A 20,000-nucleotide genomic window follows, 5' to 3' on the forward strand; every position below is an offset into this window, starting at 1 on the left:
GTACAGTTCGGTGATCACATTCCCAAAGTGCAAGGTAGTCCGACAAGCCTCCCTTTCGGTACCGCTGGTTCGCGAATTCATGAATCCGCTTTTGACAGGACGAAATACTCTGATCTTGAATACAATGAGGAAAATTATACTAAAACTGGTAACAATACATCCAATAATGACCAGTAGTGTTCTTCCTTCATCTCCCCCAAACTTGATGAAGGACACAAATCCAGCAAGCAGCAGGACAATCCCAAAGCAAGCAGTTATCATACAAATCGGAAGAAGAGAGCGCAAACACGACCGATGATCCATGCTATTTTTTTTTTGTCTGGGATCTTTTGTTCTGGTGGCAGCCAAGCAGGTTAATTACCGGCCTATGAGGATAATTGAAAAACAAACTGAGCGACTGTGCAGTTTGGAAGGGTAGCGAAGCTTTTGAATACAGTCATCGTGACCAGCAAGAAAACGAAAGCTGACGAACTTATGCTACAGTTGTTCAGGAGTTGCTCAGTTCATGATATTTGCAACTTACGTCATCTTCCAGAAAAAACTATCTGTCGTTGGTATTGAATGTAAATGTCAATCTGACCCCAAGACGAAAGGGAAACCAAATTCAAACTCTTATGAGGCTTCGTGGCCAACATAGGAAAACAAAACGCAAGAGTTGCAACAAAAAGACCGCTTATCAATTATTTTCCCGAACCTCTATCAACGTGCAGGTTTTCCATGATCAAGAACCAAACCTTTTCCTTTTTCGGCCTAAATTGAAATTTAATTAGGCGAGCCATGACATTTTGTTAGGTTAACGAACGTAATACAGCGATTATTAATTTACAAGGAAAGGGCATCTAAATGAGCTGCTTTCTGAAACACTTCAAATCACACCTCAAGTATTATGATCTGTGGAAGGATGTTTGGCCAATGGCCAATTTCCTCCTTAGTCCGAGCCGGGCAGGATTCGAACCTAACCCCATAAGTTTGAATCTAGCTTCCCATTCTTCCCACGGGCACATTGCACTAGTTGCAAAAACGAACCCCATTGAGAGAAACAAGGTAAATTTAATTTAAACGCAAAATTTAAGATGTTGAAAGTTTTTAGTCGCTCTTACCGCCAGTTTCTTTCTAAATTCCAGACGTGTTCACTATTTCATTTCGTTTCGAGTCATTGAAAATGAAATTAAGTCATATACTGAATCAGCTCAAATTTGAATTTGACTTAAAGAAAACTTATCCACGTCTATAAGGAAATTTCTAATCTCTTGTCTGATATTATTAATATTATGGCTCGAGTGCCAATCCTAAACTTGACTCCAAATAAATGTTGATGATTTTTTCAAGACATTTTTTTCGCTTTTCCGTTCAGTGCTCCAACTGATTTAGAATAATCTGACTTGATTTATTTTGTCTGTTTTGAGGGCCATGTGAGCTTACTGTCACTCCCATCGATCCCAGTAGACATACACAATAGATAAAAATAAAAATAAAAAAGAAAAGCACTCGAATTCGTAATACGACCGGGACCCTTCACTTGACTGAGTTCAATTGTCATGTCTAGACAAGTTCTCCTAAGGGACGAAGTAGTTTTTTTTTGTACGCCAGTCTCGATATAACAGAAAAAAACAAAACATAATTTCATTCATTACATTTCGTTAAGAAAAGGATTAACGTTTCAGTTCTTTTTCAAAGATATTTTGACTAAAACATTATGACAATGTCACGCGACCATCATGCGATGTGGAAACCAGACGAATTCCTTTTCCTTTAACAAGATCTAGAATGGCTCATGTTTACAAAACTCCAAAATTATTTCTTTTTGGTGTGAGCGTAACGTAGACCAACAGTCGTCACTCTTGGTGAGTACAGTCATACGATTTTAGGTGTGAATCTTAGAGGATCAAAGTCTACAATGAAGATCAAATAGGTTCCTTTAACTGCTCTGTGTATGCCAAAGCAGAAGTGTTCAGCCGTCGTATTGATAAGAATTGGCTGGATGTAAACAGCAACTTGAATAACCAAAACAAAACAACCCCAGCACGTACGCGTATTTCCCTAATCAGTGCAGCTTAGCATAAAATCCTAGGTTTTTGTACCTACCTGTCATAAACGTATTGCAGCAGTAAATTTAGAGTAGGAAGTGGTGGACAGCGTGATAAAATATCACGATTGACCAAGCGTCCTACACAAATGAATTTTTGTGTTATGGCTAGGCAAACTACAACTAAGATAGGCTGGAAAGCCTCGAGTGCCTTCTGATTGAGGACTCCAGTGTGGTGTCACGTTATCAGAGGGTCTCAATGGGGGAGGTCTCTTTGACGGTTGACGGTTAAAAATAAGTCGTTTTGACGGTTGACGGTTAAATTTTAGGTCATTTGACGGTTGACGGTTAATTTTTCGGAATGACGTTTATCACACGAATTTAAAGCACAAATCTGACTGTAAGTTTTCATAAAACTATATGTTTTTTCTCATATTTGAATACTGGATTTAATCCTATATACGAAGTCGTCTTAGAACATTGAAAACACGGAATTCCCGAAACGGTAAAACAAGCTCCAAAAGGCACAAAAATACACCAGAGGTAAGTCATTTTTATTCATTTTATTGAATGAACGTTAAATTGAGCGTTTTTTAGGCCTCATAATCTTCGGTATTTTATTTCCCATACAAAGTCTTACAACGCGTTTTAATTCTGAACGGCTGCCTGTAACGCAACACCGCTTTTACTCAAAGGTCATCTTCCACTAGTAATCAATTATTACACGCTCTCTAGTGACGCGAACTTGGGCTGCCTATGATCATCCCAGACATAACTAATCGATGACATCAATGAATGAGTAATCAATAGGTAATCGATAGGTAATCAGCTGATTAGTCATTGATTGTTGCCATTGATCAATGAGTAATCGATGACTAATCGATAGGCCACAAAATCCCCGCCCACCTTCCCCTCGGCGGATAAAAGCCCTGGGAACGAGGTTGCTTAATAAGCTGCAGAGGGTCCAAAATGCTGCAGCTAGGTTAATTTTTAAGGAATTCAAGTACTGCCATGTAAGACCGCTGCTGTATAATCTGCACTGGCTGCCCGTTAAATTTCGAATTGACTTTAAGGTATTACTGTTAACGTATAAGGCTATCAATGGCTTAGCGCCTTTTTATCTCCAAGAACTTATTAATCTTAAAGAAACATGTAAATACAAGTTACGCTCCGACAGTGATGGACTGCTTTTAAACCCTGTGAAATTTAAGACCTTAACAACTTTAGGATATCGATCTTTTGCTGTTGCTGCTCCTCAACTATGGAATTTACTGCCCTATGCGTTCAGGAGTAGCCCCTCAGTAGCATCTTTTAAAAAGACATTCAAGACATTTTTATTTCAGAAAGCTTTTTCGTAATTTTATTAATGTGTTTTGGTAGGTTTTATGTAGTTTTATGTTTTAAGCGCTGATGAAAATAGCTATATTGATATCGGCGCTATACAAGTTTATTATTATTATTATTATTATTATTATTATTATTATTATTATTATTATTATTTCATAGTCATACTGCTCGGCTTAAGTTTTTAACAGCTGGTAAATTTGTGGTGTCGGGCAACAACAAGTTGCCAATGAACACCAAAATGTTTCTTTTCCCTGGGCTTTACATTTCCAATACTTTTCTTAGTATTGGAAATTATTATTATTATTATTATTATTATTATTATTATTATTATTATTATCATTATTATTATTATTATTATTATCATTATTATATATAATTTTTTTAGTAGCTGTTGTATAATAGGGTTTTGGATTTGCCATTGGACTTTCGCTTTCTTTTTTTTAAAGATAGTTTTAGATACTTTTTGCTTCCAATTCTTACTTTTTAATGTTTCTTGTAAAATTTTAGAAATGAAACTGTTATGATTAGTTATTAATAAGACAGTTTTTTTTAATTGTACATAATTCAATTTTCAAGAACTTCCTTTTATTTTTTTTTAATGTAATCTATTTTTAGTTTTACTTGGCAAATAAAGATTATATATATTATCATTATTATTATTATTATTATTATTATTATCATCATCTGTTGTGTTCAGTTGCGCTCGCTTCTTCCGATTTGAATGATATCGATTGCAGAACATGAAACGATGAAGAGAACTGGGTGATTAATCGAGTGCCTGCTGATTGCGGAGCATTTCCTAATACAGTTCACAGCTTTCTTCTGTGCGAAGATGAAAAAAACACAGACACAGGCAGAAACAAGGAAAGGAGTGGGTATGGCAAACCAAATGTAGCAATATTCAATTCGTCTAATTTTATATTCAGTTTTGTATTATTATTCAACTATTTGTCTAATATTCAACTTGTATTCAACATTCAACTCGCTTTTTAACATTCAACACGTTATTTAACATTCAACTATTCATTCAACATTGAACTATTCATTTAACAATCAATACTTTATTGAACATTCAACTACCATTTAACATTCAACTATTCATTTAACATTCAATTCTTCATTCAACATTCAACTATTCATTCAACTTTCTTGAGCCCTCACTATTTCTGGTCAGTGTTAACGTCAGTGCTCATACAGAACGTACCGAAAGACTTGTGGATAGCTTCCCGCGTTTTTAAGGGCCCACAGACGGATTTTTCGCGCGTTGCTAAGGAAGTGAAATGTTACTTCCGGTAACTGACGTCATCATATCATGAGCTGACAAGAAAACCCACTCACAAGCAAAAGTCACCGCACAAACTGTTGTTTCCATCGAAGGTTTTTCCTCGCCCTTCCTAGCACTCGTTCTCAGATCAACTGCGCATGCGTAAACGAACTGACTTCCGGTTTGAGAAAAAAGCTAAATTTCCGGCGGTTTTAAATTGAATCATTTTTTTTTACATGGCACGGTTCACCCACAAATACAGAATATAGCTAAGCATTGATTTTTTAAAATCATCTTTTTTGAAAAAGTTATGGGTATTTCAGTATCGTTTATGTCTTTAAAAAGAACATTTTTCAAAATAAAAAGAAAACCATGCTTGGCTGGATGCAAAAACGAATACAAATTATCAAACCATCGATTAAATACCAAAATTGCGTAGCACGGAGACAAATTTAGAGTTTTCTTTTATTGGTCACGTGACCATGGGCGTGGTATGATGACGTCATATTTAGGGTCATTGGCTTACAAAAGTTGGAAACTGACCAAAATAATGCCAAATTCTCTCAAATTACTTAACCATTACATCCTTAGCAACGCACCCCAAAAAATACGTCAATGGGCCTTTAAGTCATCGAACTAGAATGGAGGAAAATTTACGTATATTATCAAACTGCTTGAACCAGGCAAGCCAAGTAGTACAGGAACTTGCTACAAATAGCGGTAGAAATGTTGTTGCTGGTACTACGTTTGACGAGGCTTCGACAAGCACAAATACAGCCATGACATCGGTGGGACAAAGTGTCACTAGAGCTCGAGCAATGATGCGCCAGTCTACCGCCAGAGGATTGTACTCACGTTTGAACAGTCGAGAACGTCTTCGAGCCTCTTCGTCCACTAACTCTGCTCCCGTTAAGTCGAAGAGAGCGAAAGTTGAAACAAAGAAGGTATTTGAATTTGTGTTGGTGAGGGTGGATGATGAAGATGACGAAGAGGCTTACTCCGATAGTGTTCACTCTGATAGTTGGATGTTGAGGGATGAAAGTACTGTATTAAGAGGCTTTATAACTCTTAGCTCAGAAGATGTCAGTTAGTGTTGAGAGGTCAACCATCATGTAAATGGAGCCAAGACAGTAAATCACGAAAACAATAACCTCAACTGTTTTTTATTTCTTCCTCATCAGGCAAATGCAATAGTTTACAAAAAAGCCACGGATAGGTTAAGCGCCTTGTAATGAAGGCACAACAGCTCACAAGAAGCATTTGATTAGATCTTACAACTTGCAGCGCAAAAAACTGAGTCCCACTCGCTGATCATCGGAACATGTCGTTCTGTTGATCTCCTGTAACGCACGGTCAATTAAATCAATGGAGTACATTGAGGCAAAGCTGGTAAAATAGTGTTTCTCTACGAAGCACCCGGCGTTTAATAACTTAGCATAAGTCTATTATTAAGCGGTTACGCCCTCATGGCGGGGATCACCAAACCACGTCATATGTTAGCTCTCAAAGCCAGGGAAAGCGAAGTTTCCATAACATGAAAATCCGCGTGTACGAACACCTTGACTCCTCGAAACGTTTTTTTTTTTTACACCACTTCACCGTATGGAGGAGGGATATCATATAACCACGCCATCGTGGTCTGGCTATTGCTTGTTTCAAAGTCATATGGCGGAGGAGGATTCAGAGAATTGTGCTCAAAATATGTGGGAGCACCAAGTTCAACAACAGTGACCCGGCGAATGTTTTCTGTCCTCGAAGGATATCCTTCACCATGTGACGCGTCCGATGTTATCGTGTCTCTACCAAGCGAACTGTCAGAAACTTGTGGGGTTTCAGTTAAGTTTACCGGTGTTCTGCAGATACTCCAAAAAGTGGAGTGTGAGTTTTCGCATCCATGAGAAACCGCATAAGGAGGGGGTGTCCCAGGGCTCTGTTCTCCGTCGGTAGCACAAAATCCTGGATATCCCGGGAGATATGGAATAGGCATCACACCATCTAAGCTGTCTTGAGAGATTTGTTGCCGCGAAAATGATAACACCGGGGAGATTTTAGTCCATCCGCATCCACAACGACGCATCAAATCACAAACGAACGCCAAACATGCGCCAACGATCACGAGAATCACCCCGACAGCGGCCATTTCAATGCCCATCGAGGCGAATCCCGCCACTGCAAAGGCGATCCCGACCACAAAACAGCTGAAATAGCTCAAGCAAAGAAACAGCCACCAATTAGATACTTTGACACCGGTCGTGTTGTAAGGACAGGAAGGTGCCCGGCAGGCTAACCAACCAAAATATCCAACACATCTTTGAGGATTGCTTCTCGCCATGCAAAACACTCTTGTTTTTGATTGAAGCACTAAATTTGCATGTGTTTCCAAAATTCGCTTCCACAAACCGGAGAAAATCCTGGCAAAATGAAATGAAGATTTAGCATTGCGAATTCACAAGGGCAGAAAAAACTGAAATTAAAAAAAAAATCCAGAAAATATACGCTGTATTAAAGGCACTCACCCCAGAATTGCGAACCTGTCAGTTACTCGTAAACATGAATTTCTGCACAAGCAAAATAAAGACCCGCAGCGAACCTTGGTGGTTTGGGTATAAAAGCAGGTTATAAACGACTAAATAATTTTGACTGGAAAAAAAAAACGCCTCAACGTCTCCGTCGCTGGCTGAAATTTCGCTCGAATATATCTCTCAATCTCACTTTCGCATGACTTGTTCCGAGGTATAACTTTTGTGATGAAAAAAAAAAAAAAAGAGGTGACATTTCCGTGCTCTTGGCGCCGGAGCACGTGAATGGCGAGTGGCTCGGCTAATTTAAATTCGTTTTCGTGTTTGCAAACATCACACTACGAGCTTCTTAGCATTTATCTTTCAGCTGAGAGGAATAACACAACTCCCACTAACGTGACTCTTTTGCTGTGTAGCACGAACATAACACGTGTACACGATTACAATGCAAGATCTCTGGTCAGGCGATTGTGTAAATGCAGGAGAACATTACTGGTAAATCTTTAATAGTTGAGCTTTGTCATATCTTTTTCCTTTTATTCTTTGTGCTTGAAAATATTTGCTTTGTCTTATGAAATGTTATTCTCTTTGTGATTCGAAATGTCGTGTGATACTTTACCGTTTTTTGGGTATCTTGATCTCCCACCGGAAGTGGCTGACGCAGCTGATGTTGCTTCGTCCATGCTTTATAATGAAAGCGCAGTCATTTCCATCGACGGCCAAAAACTGGCAAAATATAAGCTTTTGACGACTCTTCGCTTTACTGGCCCCGGGCCACTGTTGCATTGGTTTTTCTGCAAAACTTTACTAAAACCACAAGTATTTTAAGCTTGGCCTTGGCCTACCGGGGAACACCTCGCAACAAGACGAGCTTTGTTTACAAGCTCAGTAATTGTGGCATACAAGCCATAAAACCATTCATTTACATCTTATATGAGTATCCTGTGAAGTACGGCATTAATCAATTATTAGGGCTTATGTTCAATCAAAATATTTGAAATTCGAGAAGCAATGTAATGAGTCAATAAACTATTGTTGATGTAATTTTAAGTCACGCAAACAATAAACGTGACCACTCAAGCGTGATCCCTACTGGGCCTATGACAGTTTTAATGATTAGATAGTTATGTTTTGAACAGCAAAGGGCGTTAGATTTGCTCTCCGACCTTACACTTGTTACAATTTATTGGGTGCAACGTCGGAACATGTCAGCTTTTGAAATACCTGCTTTCGGAAATTTTAATTAGTTATATGGATCCGTTTAATTTATATTAAGCTCACAAACAATGCAAGTACGGTCGAGGTAAACCTACGCACGGGTCTTTTGAGTTAATTGTGCACTCGCCAAGGAGAAATTAACCATGAAAGTGGCTTTCGTAGTTTTACGAAACGAGCCGGTGTTGGGATCTTTTTTAGAGAGGAAGGAGTGGTAAGGGTGAGGTAACAGAAGTTAAAGTCTTGAAATATATGTTTGGCTTACGTCCTGCGCCAATCGCATTCATCCTGGCGAGATACATATTTCTCACCAGAAAATCGATGTCCGGTCCAAGACCGATTGAGTTTTAGTTCGGCAAAATATGCCCTCAAAAGAGGAGCTTACTGGAAAGAGGAATAAGTGAATTAGGTTACACCATGTGGAGCATTTTCAGTCGATTGCCCGATGTCGACCATCATGCGCGATTTAATTAAAGGGGAAATCATGGTCTAAAGTCCAAAATTGAAGTTGCATTATTTTTTTGGGATGAAAACGAAGAAAAATGAAATCTGGTTGATGGATGTCCGTTTGTATTACCTTCTGAAATTGTTCGTTACAGACCTTTTTTGCCAGCTCATAATTTGCTCAGTTTCTAGGAGAGCACAGTATTTAGGCAACAAAATCATAATTTCCTGTCACACGACTGCGGTAAAAATTCTCCGGATGCACGCGCCACCATAGTCAACACGCAACACGTTGTAGCCATTAAAATGCATTGTTGAAAGTAGCCGCTGTGTCATAAGACGTTTCAGAAGTTCGGAAGTTTCAGAATGTTCGGTAGAGGGAACTCTTCTATCGGGTTAAGAAGAGTGTGGATGTTTGCATCTTTACAATAAATGTGCTATTGTAAAGATGCAAACATCGTGTTAGCGTTTTCCTCTTTCAAAGTAGCTAGCCTCTTTAGTGTGAAAGACCCTGTCCCCAATGGACTCCGATCATGTGTTGTTTATAAATTTTCGTGTGCAGGCTGTGCAGCTTGCTATGTCGGTGAAACCACCCGACATTTCAACACACGTGTAAGGGAACATTTTCAAGCATCTGGATAGCTCCTTAGCGTGTCGCTATGCATGCTCCCGTGACAATTTTGCCATCATTGATCAGGCATCTTCGCGGTTTGCTCTCAAAATCAAAGAAGCGTTGCACATATTTTGGGACAAACCAACACTTAACGCACAGGTCAAACACGTTAATTTAAAACTTTCTGTTTAATTTTGAATTACTATTGTCGTAGTCTTAATTACTGTCATTATTATTATTGTAATTTCTCTAGTATTTATATTTCACTGTAATTTATTGTTCATTTCACACTGAAGATGGCAGAGGCAACTGCCGAAACATGTCTGTAAAACTCAGGAGTGTCGTGTTTTTCTTAAAATTAGTGTAGATTTTACAGTTTAATTGCTTAACGATGCGCATCATGGAGAATATCGTGCAGACATTCGGCATTTGGCATGTCACGCAATCTTTCCTCCCCAAAAGAATGTCTGCGCAGGAGTGTACGGCGACTCTGTCCTCAGCTTGAGCGAATTTTCCAGCTTCATTGAAACTGGAAGCAGTCTGGACTGTGCGACACACCACAGGATACATAGCCTGAAATATATACAATTCGACATCTCCTTAACGCCTTTCAGAGAAAGCTTTTAACCAAACCACAATCAATATCTGAAAGACATCATTTTCAGCTTCGGAACTTCCACGTGTTGCGTCAACCTCAATTCATGATTAAGAAAAGATCCGACTTAAACAAACATCTGAAATATTTTAGAAATGGCACCTTCTTTTACCAGTAACAATACAACTACTATCAATGGTTGCCAGCTTCTAACACGAGAAGGATAACATTGGTTTCCAAGTTGGCTGTTTTGGAGGTGAAAAATTGGCTCACACGTAGAGTTGTTTTTCTGATGTCTACCACGAAGTTTCATATCGTGACTTACCGATATTGATGCTGCCGGTGTTCCATGTGGTATGACCAGCGTGGGCGGAAATCATTAGTCCAAAGTCCATAGGGCTGAAAGACGATTTCCATTGTGCCAGTTGTTAAAAATAGAGAGGAAACTATGACAAATTTGATTGAAACCAAGCAAGCTATAAAATCGAGCAGTTTGTCGTAAAAAAACGGGCTTACCCGGCACAAGTTGTCGATTTGAGTAGATGGATTTAATACACAAATGCCTTATCGTTCTGGATCTGAAATTTTCAAGAACGAAATAAAGGTTAGTTTCAACGATGTTTCTTGTTGAATTCATTTGATTAACTTTGCCATTAAATAAACCCCGATTGAGATGAAATCTGGCGGGTTAAATCAGTTTTCCCGGAAAGCTACGCTAGACGAAAATTTGCCACCTTTGACATTTTTCGGGAGAAGTCAATGGAAAAACGTTTCAACGTCGCTAAGAGGTAACTTCTGCTTTCCACCGCCTTCCATATTTTCCTTCTCGTTCATGGTTTCCGGCCAAATTACGAACTCCGTAGTATATATATGCAAGCCAGTATGCAGTCCAGTAATGAGCTGCTAAAAGAACTAATATTTCAAAAGAGACTGAACTCGCTCGATGATGTAGAGCCACGGTCCAAACGGCCGAAGGCAAGTCAACCGGCTTCACAGAAACCCATAATTAGTGACTCAGCTGTGCTCTCAAAAAATCAGATTACTATTTTTAAAAATAAAGCAGGAAGTTGCAGGTAATTGTAAAGTGTTTTTCTTTATAATGGCTTTAACGACAAGCCCACGGTTCCTTTCTGGGCTTTGGGGGAACCTGTGGCCACAAGCATACCGGAGTCACCAGTTCGCCGGTATTTAGGAATAACTTCATGGAAATCGGATTCATGCGTACAGTTTAGAGCTTCAATTCCGACAACATTTCGGTTCTTAAATCAGTTTAAAAACTGACGAATGGCCGAATATGATTGACAATTGTCTGAATTTGCAGTCAAATGCGTTGCTTTTCTTAAAAGTATCGACATCGTGCAAAATGGAAATTAATGATACTTATGCTAGTACAATTTTTTATAAAGGATGCATGCAGAAACAGGACGTGACCAAATTCTACGCTAAGCTAAAGGCAACTCTAAGGATGTTCAGGACCTTCTGCGTTCGAATACCGGATTAAGTTGCTTTATTTCAACAAATCGTCCTGCTTTTAACAAGTATCAGTTCTCTATCTGTCAAACTATTTGTTGAGTAGGGCTTGTGGGTGAAAAGTTCAATTTTTATGTAGATATAATAGCTGTGGCTACACACACCTTGGGTTTAGGGTCTTCCGGAGGGTAAATGGCTTGGGTTTGGTTCAGCTCAAGTTTCATGTTACCCTTGGGGATGCAATTACACAGTAAAAGACCCCCTTCAGGGTAAAATATAATGGTGGTCTATAATTAGATATGAATTCACTGACCTTGCAAATTAGTTCTGCTTTATGACTGGCAAAGCCACCTCAAGGAGCCGATAAACCGTATTTTTCAGTGGGAAGTTCTTTTGTTCTTTTTTATGTATCAATGGAAATAACCCTAGGGCAGTTTCGGTCTAGTGAAAGCGGTTACACACAAAAACGTCCTTGCCCGTGGGCAAACGCTATTTACCCATGGGTAACAGGGCTATTGTAACCACAGCTTTTATATGTCAAACAAATTAATGACCTCAGGGTGGTTCAGTTTCGAAAAGCATGGTCACTTTTTGGAAAAAAAACATGGTCGGATAATTATTGCAAGGACATTGAAACTAAGCTCTATCATAAATTAGGGGTATGATTTTACTAGTATAGTTCTTGAAGTTTTCCGTATTTCATAAATTCAGAAAAAAATACGCACGGATACTATTCTCTGAAACTTTTAAAAATACTCAAAAGAACTGCGAAATAATTCATGAATGGAAAGTGTAGAAGACAATGGTGTTTGAAATAATGAAATTTTGCCAATCAATGGACCTGCTTCGAAGGGCTTCGACTGTTGTTTTATCGTATGCATATATAATTTCCTAATAACTGAGAAAACACTGATAAAGCTTCTTGGATGACAACGGATTTGTAACATTTTTATTCCTCGTTTTTTACCTGGACTATGGGCCGCCGTTACCACCAAAAACAACTTGAAGATTTTGAAGGAGTTCAGACAAAATAAAGTTCAAGATCAAACTACAATCTTGGACAAAATGAGTTGAGAATATTAAAAACAGGGGTTATTTTGCGCACTACGTCCTCAATATCGCACATTATTAGCGATCCCCCTCCCCCCTACAACCAATGTTGATAAGCCCAGGTTCGACATTTTTGTTTCGTCTAGCAACATTGATCAGTGGGGGTGGGGGCAAAAAGAGAGCTTATTTTTCATACTCGTGATCGGAGTTTAGTCCAAAAGCAGAGTTTTCTCAACAATTTTGTCCAAGATTGTAGCTAATTGTGAGCTTTGATGGTCTTTGGTTGACTTCAGTGACTTGTCTGGTCCAACGCATATGGTGCTGGAACATAACTGATTCAGTTTCAACAAGGAGGCAAAGGATGATGCAGAGGTTGATGTGATGGCTGCCAAAATGAGTTATTTGAACCTAATGAGGCACCCGTGTTAGTACCGACCAATTATTATGAACCTTATAAAAATTAGTATCGATTAGTACAAGCAAAAGGAGAGTAAACTAACAGTCTAATATAGCACCTCTATAACTGTGAATAACATTATGCTCAGCTACGGCTAAGCCAACTGTGAAAGAGAGCTGTTTGGCTGATACCCGAATTCAAATGCAGCAAACTCGCTTGTAGAATTCGCTTTTAGTTCTTTTAGTATGGTTCTAAAGTTCACCTGGTGAGAACACCAAGCTTCCGATGAAACTTAACGCTGTAATAGAATATGCAAACTGTTGTAGCAGCGTTGAATTATGTTTTGCATATTTGTCCCTACAGTTTTGGAGCACTAGCGCCTTTTGACAACCCAAAACGTGGCTCGGACACTTCAACGACGTCGGTGACATTCAGGATTGCTTGTTTCGCCGGGAAATGACCGGTAGATCAACCAAATCACTTCTTCGATAGTTGTTGTGTGTCACACCTGACTTGCTTCTACTCCTTCGGAGCTTTCATACGAAGGCGGCGAGACTTCCACGTCTTCGTAATTGTGACCGGAGATGTCCGTGTGATAAGGCGGAGGGGCGCAAGAAACACTCGCTGTTACGTCGGAAAAATCAGTGTCAGTGATGACTTCTTCGTACGTCGGTGGTGAGCCTAAGATTCGTGACAACAGAAAGCTGATGTCCCATCTTGAAGCGGATGTGTTGCCTTCGCTAAACAACCTTCTTCGATCGCTAGTTCTATGATCGCTAAGAATCAATTCGTAGCACTCGACGCTTTCTAGTCTTTCTGTCAAAGAGGATTCGTTTCGCTGCATCGCTCCTTCACGGGAAGATCTTTTCTTGAAATACGAAAAAGAACATAAACAAACCAAAATTAAAAATCCAAGACCAAACATTGTGAAACCTCCAGTTCTCATTTGTGAATTCTCCTCCACAAAGCCCACTACCAGTAGTAAAAATCCACACAAGATTAAAACTACAATCGCCACAGCAACTTTCGTTTGATGGTACGTTGGTGTATTGTTGTAGTTCCATTGAAATCCGCTATACCAAACAGCACTTAATTCATCCATTTTGAAGAGAGAATTACTCGAACATAGTGAAAATTTATAGCCTCAAATGATTTGCATATTAAATATCGTCTGCGTGTTTGTTTGTGCATAATACATGTAAGTCTGTGTCAACGACTAAGCTGTGAATCAGCGATAAAAGCAAGGTTTTAAAACGATCAGGTTCATGAAAAAATTTTGGATATGGGCTTCTTTAAGAGATAGGGGCTGCCTTCAAAAGGACATGCATGAAACCAAAAGGAGGTTTTTAAACAGAACTCAAAAGGATTATATAAACTTTTAAACTATGATCCCATTTCGGTTCCAGACTACTGGCTGTCTAGAAATCATTCCAATAATTAAAGAGGGCACTGATTCGGAAATGAACTAGTACATAATATAAAAGACCAATTTTCAGTCCTAAACAAAAGGCATCATCTCGAGGCTTAGGGGAATAAACTCATACAAATCCTTTTAATTTATTTATTCCCCAGAGCCTCGAGGCCTTTTGTTTAGGACTGAATTTCAATTTATCGAGATCGGTCTATTGTCTTGACCAATTGACAGCTGAACACTTGATCCCATTTTCAATGGAATCCTGAGGGGGTTCTGTACTGACTCGATTGATGATTAAACATGCCTCAAGTTTAATACAGGCTGTGATACTTACGCCAGGGCCAATACAAAGTTGAAAGGAGGAGTGTAAACTGAGACCTGACAGAAAGTCAATATTAGACAGATTAATTATTTTCGATGTCTTGGCTGCGCAAAACTTGAGGCGAGAAAAACAAAAAGAAAAAAAAAGGGAGGAGATCGGAGAGGTAAGGAAATGCTTGCAGACGCGGTCGCGGTTCGCCAAGGAACCTAGTAGCATATTTATTGACATTTGTCCCCTTCCCCCATCTTTTATTTTACTACTACTTTCAGGCTACCCCCAACCTTTACTACCAACGATTAGTGTAGATTTTCATAATGTTGTGGTGTAGCAGTTCTTTTTACATATAACGACAAATTTCAAACCAATTCTTGCGCAATTCTAATTTTGATGAAGTTCTGTATTTATGTTTGGCAGTTATTTTCTCGACAGCGCACACTTGGCCAAACAGGTTTATCGTCGGAGTCTGTAAAAAATGCCTTTCAGCTCCCCACGACCGTTTTCAAGAATGGCACTGATAAAGAAGGAGCCAGAGCACTCTTTACCTCCTTTTCATACCGGATACCAAACAATTATCACTTTTTCTTGCCGAAAAGTAGGAATTTTTCGGAAGGGACCATTTCTTTAAATATTTCAAGCCAGTACTTCCGCTTAAATTCAATGCAAAAATAAAAATAAGACCCTCTATCAACTAGAATTAGTATATACTCACTCAGTGATCTTGTTGTTTAAGGCAATCTGATTGGTTCATTATCTCGGAGTGAATAATGCGTGATCCAAACAAAACAAAACGGCCTGCATAAACTCAAAATATTTACCTCGCCGTCTCGCGGGTCGATAATTATTCTGCCACTATTACAATACAATACATACTTAGGGGCCGTCCATTTAACTCTTGGGGGAGGGAGGGGGGGTGGGTGATTTTGGAAAAAAATTTCCTGCAAGCGCTTCCCGGGCCCTTGTTGGAAGAAAAAAAATGCATGCAGCACAATTGAAATAGAAAAAAAAATTCTTGCACTGCTGCAAGCAAGAAAAAAAAAAATGTTGCAAAGCTATTTCATCATTCCTGGGGGGCTTTACAAAATCCGCTGCCCATAGGGGCTTTTCAGGGCCAATGAAACACAACGAAACGACAAAACAGCAAACCAGTTGGCTATTTACTGTTGAACCAGCTGACTCTGGGAATATGAAACGGCATCCCATTGGATCGGTCTTCTCAAAGAACTCAACGGCCTGTTCTGAGAGAGAAAAAGCCCTGGTAGCCAGGGTAACCAAGATGAGACGTACCGCAGAAAATTCTAATTTTTCTCTGGATGACTGAATTGCTAGGAAGCTGGTGTACTGGGCTCTCCACACAATAAATGCTATTGCTATTGCAATTTTGCTAAGATGCTCTGATCTTGCTCTGATGGAAGAAAGCCAAAAGGAATTATAGAGCAAGTGGGAGAGATGGAAGAGGGACTAAAGAAGAAAGAACTCAAATTTTATGTTAGTAAACGCCGGAAGTGCTGATCAGCAGCAAGGTATAGACAATACCAATTGTTTTGCTGTACGGACGAAGTGGAAAGGTCCTGAAGGAAGTAGAGGAAGAATTCCATTACCTAGGAATCACACAAAGTGAGGATGGGGTTCCCTGTGGTCAGCAGTTCGTGAAAGAGGAAAACAATCAAAAATGACGGACACAATCCAGTTAACCAATCAAAACTCGAAGTAATTACACGTAGCCGACACAAAGCGCGGGAAAGTGTGCACGCGCGAGCCACGATTGATTTTGGTTTCACTTCTGATTGGTTGAAAAAGTGGCGCGAGAACTCAGTTTGAAACATTCACTGAATTAAGTAATACAAAACCAAAGCAATTCGCTAATTACTTTCGACACTCAATTGAAAACCGCTCTAATAATGATAATAATAATAATATTATTATTAATATTATTATTATTATTAATAATAATACAGACTTTATTTTCTCTTGCTTTATTTAATTAAAGAGGTTAGCACACTACAGTCTCAACTGGTGACCCTGCATGTGGCTCTCAAATCAAATTCAAATTTGAGAGGAGAGGGAAAAACTGGAGTGCCCGGAGAAAAACCTCTCCGACAGAGCAGAGGAGAGAACCAATAAACACGTGACGCCAAGTTTGGGAGTCGAGCCTGTGCCACATTGAATTGGTGGGAGGCGTTCACCAACCATATGAAACCCCCAATATGAAGATTTTAGACTGAAAAACTGCTTGCACTCGTCTGTTAGCTTGTTAAAATGGTGAACCTGCTATCAATTTGTAAACGGTTGATGGTTTCTGAACTTCGACGGTTTGATATTTTGACAGCTTTGAAAGAGTTCAACTAATAAACTGTTTTGAGCCATTCTAACAAGGATTGTGATTGGTCTGTTTTAGCGTGCCCTTTTGGTCTGTTTTAGCCTAGTAATGCGCGAGAAAATTAAGAAATTTGGGGAAAACACTAGCTCGACTACGTCTCGTGTTTCCCCTCACTTCTTTTGTGCTCAATCTTCTTCCTAAGTTCTTATCACTTGTGGAGCTTCTTTACTTGTTAAGTTACTAGAACTCTTTTGTCAGAACGCAGAAAAAGAACCGCCAAATGCTACATGATTCTTGTTACGATGTGTCGGCGTGTGTCTCCATTATTACAGAAATTATATTTTTGTTGAAAATATAAGGTGAAGTTTCTTGTCTAGTGAGGGTTCAGCGTTGGCCATTTCTTAACTTGCGAAATTAATGTTTAACTATTAATTGTGTAATACCACTGCACATCAGTGTGTAATACCACTGCACATCAGTTAGGCATATTAAGAAAATGTTTCTAAACTTTTTACAAGGATTTATGATCTATCCAAGAGGTTTACAATGTTTCTACTCTTTGCAATGGTTCTGTAAATAATTAAAAACTAGTCCACTATGTCTGATGTCGCAACCGGTCGAGAGACTTTGAAATCGTCTCGACAATCTTTATGTCGCGCTGATGTTCCTGAGAAATTTTACTTGAGAATTGAAGGACAAATGAAGTAGAGTATTTCTACGCTTGGACCCTTTTACTTCCTCCTCTAAAGTTCTCATTGTCACAGAAGGGAACGAACCGCACCGAAATAGACCCATATCACTTAATGTCCAAACAAAAGATTTTGCCCGTCGAACCTCTCATTCAATGTGAGGCTGGACGAGCAAAGACAATGCAAAGGCAAAGCCTTTATTCCCCAAGGACTCCAAAATGGCCGCCGAGTGATAAAGGTGAATTTACTAATGGACATTAGCTCATATCAGCACAAGTGCCCTTGTCTACAGCCATCCCGAATATCAATGGGTATAAAACGCCGCAGTGCGGGTTAAAGGACAATTACACCAGTGAATCGCATGGGTAAGCAGAGTTATTTTCAGTTTGAAAATGCATGCCCTGTACCGCTTGGTGAAGACACTTAGGGCCGGAACCTTTAGACTCAAAACGGCATCAATAATTTGAAAATTCAATAGCCCTAACGACGCTTAAAAATATGGTCAAGAGTTCGTACGAGACGAGATCATCATAAAGGAAATGACTTTTAAAATCTTGTCATCGTTACTGCGTTTTTTTAAGATCCGACAACATCAAGTACGCGAATATTATCACGTGGGAATTATCACGCGGGGGCCACCATTTCATGCCGGTGTCTTCTGTCCTGGCCATCTGTTTAAGGGCACATAGAAAAAGCCAGGAAATGCTCCAAGTTTTGTTTGCTTGAAAAAGTGGCCTACGTCATGAATTTATCCGTTGCCAAGGTCTGTCTCGCGATAGCCATTGAACAAACAAATGTAATCAATGACGCTAATCTAAAAAACAACCAGTCATCGTTTGACAGGGTAGAAAATTCGAACCCTCATTTCTCAAGGGAATTTTGGCCATGTGGTGAGTAGATGAACAGGGTCTCTCCGGGTTTCCTTTATCGACCTTTGAGTTTGTCACATTTTTCGACAAGAAGGAATTAAATGGCACTTGGGAGCAACATGAGTAATGCAAGCGACTTTTATCACGCCTTAAGCCATAATCTTGGTAATCAAAGTGATGGTGCAGGACACGCACACAACTCAGGTTTATCAACGCTGTTCTTGGTTATCGTAAACTTTAATTTATTTGGGAATTGCTGGCGGTTTTGAGGTTTTAAGCGTTTTTGTCGCTTGTCGTTCATGCATTTTGCGCTGTTCCAAGGAATCGTCTCCTGAAGAAGCAGAAAGTGTTAAGAATACACATATAAGTATCAAGTTTCGAGCAACGGTTCTTTTGTTATTCTCAATCATTTGTTGTGTGACCATTTGGATGGACATCACGGTCATAATCTACTGTTATGGTGGAGAAGCGAGAACTGATGACTGCCCCTTCCGTGGGGACGACGGTTTCCCTTCGACGGCCGAGTTCTTTACTGGTTCATTTTGCACATATATGATTGAGCTAAGCATTGGTGTTATCACATTCTATGCAGTTGCAAGCCGAGAGAATGTTTCAATCACAGAGTTTACACGAAAAGCTCGTGCATTTGATTCATTGAGAAAAGCCTTTCGTCAAGTGGACGTATTATAGACATCCGGTAAGGGGTGTTATTCAAAGCACGTCCCAGTCAAGGTATGTGTTTTCGTTGGAAAAAGAAGGTTTCCTGGGAAATGAGGATCGAGGATCGAGGATCGAGGATCGAGGATCGGGGATCGAAGATCGATCACAAGCTAAACTAAAGTTTTTTTAAAAAAAATAAAACTGACAAGAACCATAACAAGTATGGAAATCAATTGTGTGCACAGAAATTAAGAGAGTAATATGATCCATACCTTCAATTTAAAATTTAACTCATTTTACATTAATTGTACCGTATAACTGTCCTTAAGGGGTGTCAAATTTGAAGGAAGAAACAACTCTTGACAAGAAAACCGCACTCGTTTATTGAATGAAAACTCCCAGCCGAGTGAAAACGAGCCTCCTCGGCTTATAAGCACATGGCTAACTAATTTCTGCAAATACAGAACAATATGTAATATATTCCAAACATTCCAGCATAAAGTTCACACATATTCTTCAAGGGGTAAATGTCAACAGTCGCGTGCCTAAGAGGCTTCTCTACGGCGAGCAGTCCTTAGGCAAGCGTACAGTCGGCCGACCAAAAGTACGCTTTAAAGATACACTGAAGGCGTCCCTCAAACACTGTGACAACCTCCACTCAACCTGGGAAGAGATCGCTGACGACCACCTTGCCTGGCGGTCCATTGTATATAAAGAATCGAGGAGAGACGCATCAGAGAAAAGGAGGAGAAGTGGCAGAGAAGAAAAGACAGTGACACTTCCACCTTC

At 39.5% G+C, this 20,000-nt stretch overlaps 3 protein-coding genes and 1 long non-coding RNA gene across 11 annotated transcripts in view; all 4 read right to left on the reverse strand.

Annotated features, from left to right (window-relative positions):
- LOC138019533 (uncharacterized) overlaps window positions 1-3,623 on the reverse strand; it is a 6,723-nt gene extending 3,100 nt beyond the window's left edge. For both annotated transcript variants that reach the window (XR_011126184.1, XR_011126183.1), the window contains exons 1-2: window positions 2,086-3,623; window positions 1-365 (exon numbers count right to left, since the gene is read on the reverse strand). The exon at window positions 1-365 is cut by the window's left edge. This is a non-coding gene — a long non-coding RNA (uncharacterized lncRNA). The remainder of the gene's footprint in view (window positions 366-2,085) is intronic.
- Window positions 3,624-4,414: 791 nt separating this feature from the next.
- On the reverse strand, window positions 4,415-11,724 carry LOC138019530 (uncharacterized). 7 transcript variants are annotated; one of them, XM_068866358.1, is made up of 5 exons: window positions 11,658-11,724; window positions 10,540-10,601; window positions 10,349-10,422; window positions 7,776-10,001; window positions 4,415-7,048 (listed from the first exon to the last, which is right to left on the reverse strand). In XM_068866358.1, exons 4-5 carry the CDS (start codon window positions 7,940-7,942, stop codon window positions 6,223-6,225), a joined length of 993 nt encoding a protein of 330 aa, XP_068722459.1. In that variant the 5' UTR covers window positions 7,943-10,001; window positions 10,349-10,422; window positions 10,540-10,601; window positions 11,658-11,724; the 3' UTR covers window positions 4,415-6,222. The 7 variants fall into 7 exon arrangements, with proteins under 7 accessions (XP_068722459.1, XP_068722460.1, XP_068722458.1 ...); XM_068866359.1 differs by lacking the exon at window positions 11,658-11,724 and adding an exon at window positions 10,758-10,836; XM_068866357.1 differs by lacking the exon at window positions 11,658-11,724 and having other exon boundaries at window positions 10,349-10,469; window positions 10,540-10,556.
- A 696-nt stretch (window positions 11,725-12,420) lies between these two features.
- LOC138019532 (uncharacterized) lies at window positions 12,421-14,299 on the reverse strand. Its single transcript, XM_068866367.1, has one exon. It carries the CDS (start codon window positions 14,040-14,042, stop codon window positions 13,443-13,445), a length of 600 nt encoding a protein of 199 aa, XP_068722468.1. The 5' UTR covers window positions 14,043-14,299; the 3' UTR covers window positions 12,421-13,442.
- A 3,694-nt stretch (window positions 14,300-17,993) lies between these two features.
- Window positions 17,994-20,000, reverse strand: part of LOC138019531 (uncharacterized) — a 22,050-nt gene continuing 20,043 nt past the window's right edge. The window contains exon 5 of the mRNA XM_068866365.1: window positions 17,994-20,000. This exon is cut by the window's right edge and continues 990 nt beyond it. The gene's annotated coding sequence lies outside the window, so the exon portion shown is untranslated.

Source organism: Montipora capricornis, chromosome 10 (assembly GCF_036669925.1).
Source record: "Montipora capricornis isolate CH-2021 chromosome 10, ASM3666992v2, whole genome shotgun sequence".
In the NCBI taxonomy this organism is placed as follows: Eukaryota; Metazoa; Cnidaria; class Anthozoa; order Scleractinia; family Acroporidae; genus Montipora; species Montipora capricornis.

Bases quoted from the DNA above. Each gene is read 5' to 3' on its own strand.
- LOC138019530 (XM_068866358.1), bottom strand. From the start codon at position 7,942: ATGCAACAGTGGCCCGGGGCCAGTAAAGCGAAGAGTCGTCAAAAGCTT. The intron at 7,049-7,775 runs GTAAAGTATCAC...TCATTTTGCCAG, and splicing joins ATCAAGATACCCAAAAAACG to GATTTTCTCCGGTTTGTGGA.
- LOC138019532 (XM_068866367.1), bottom strand. From the start codon at position 14,042: ATGGATGAATTAAGTGCTGTTTGGTATAGCGGATTTCAATGGAACTAC.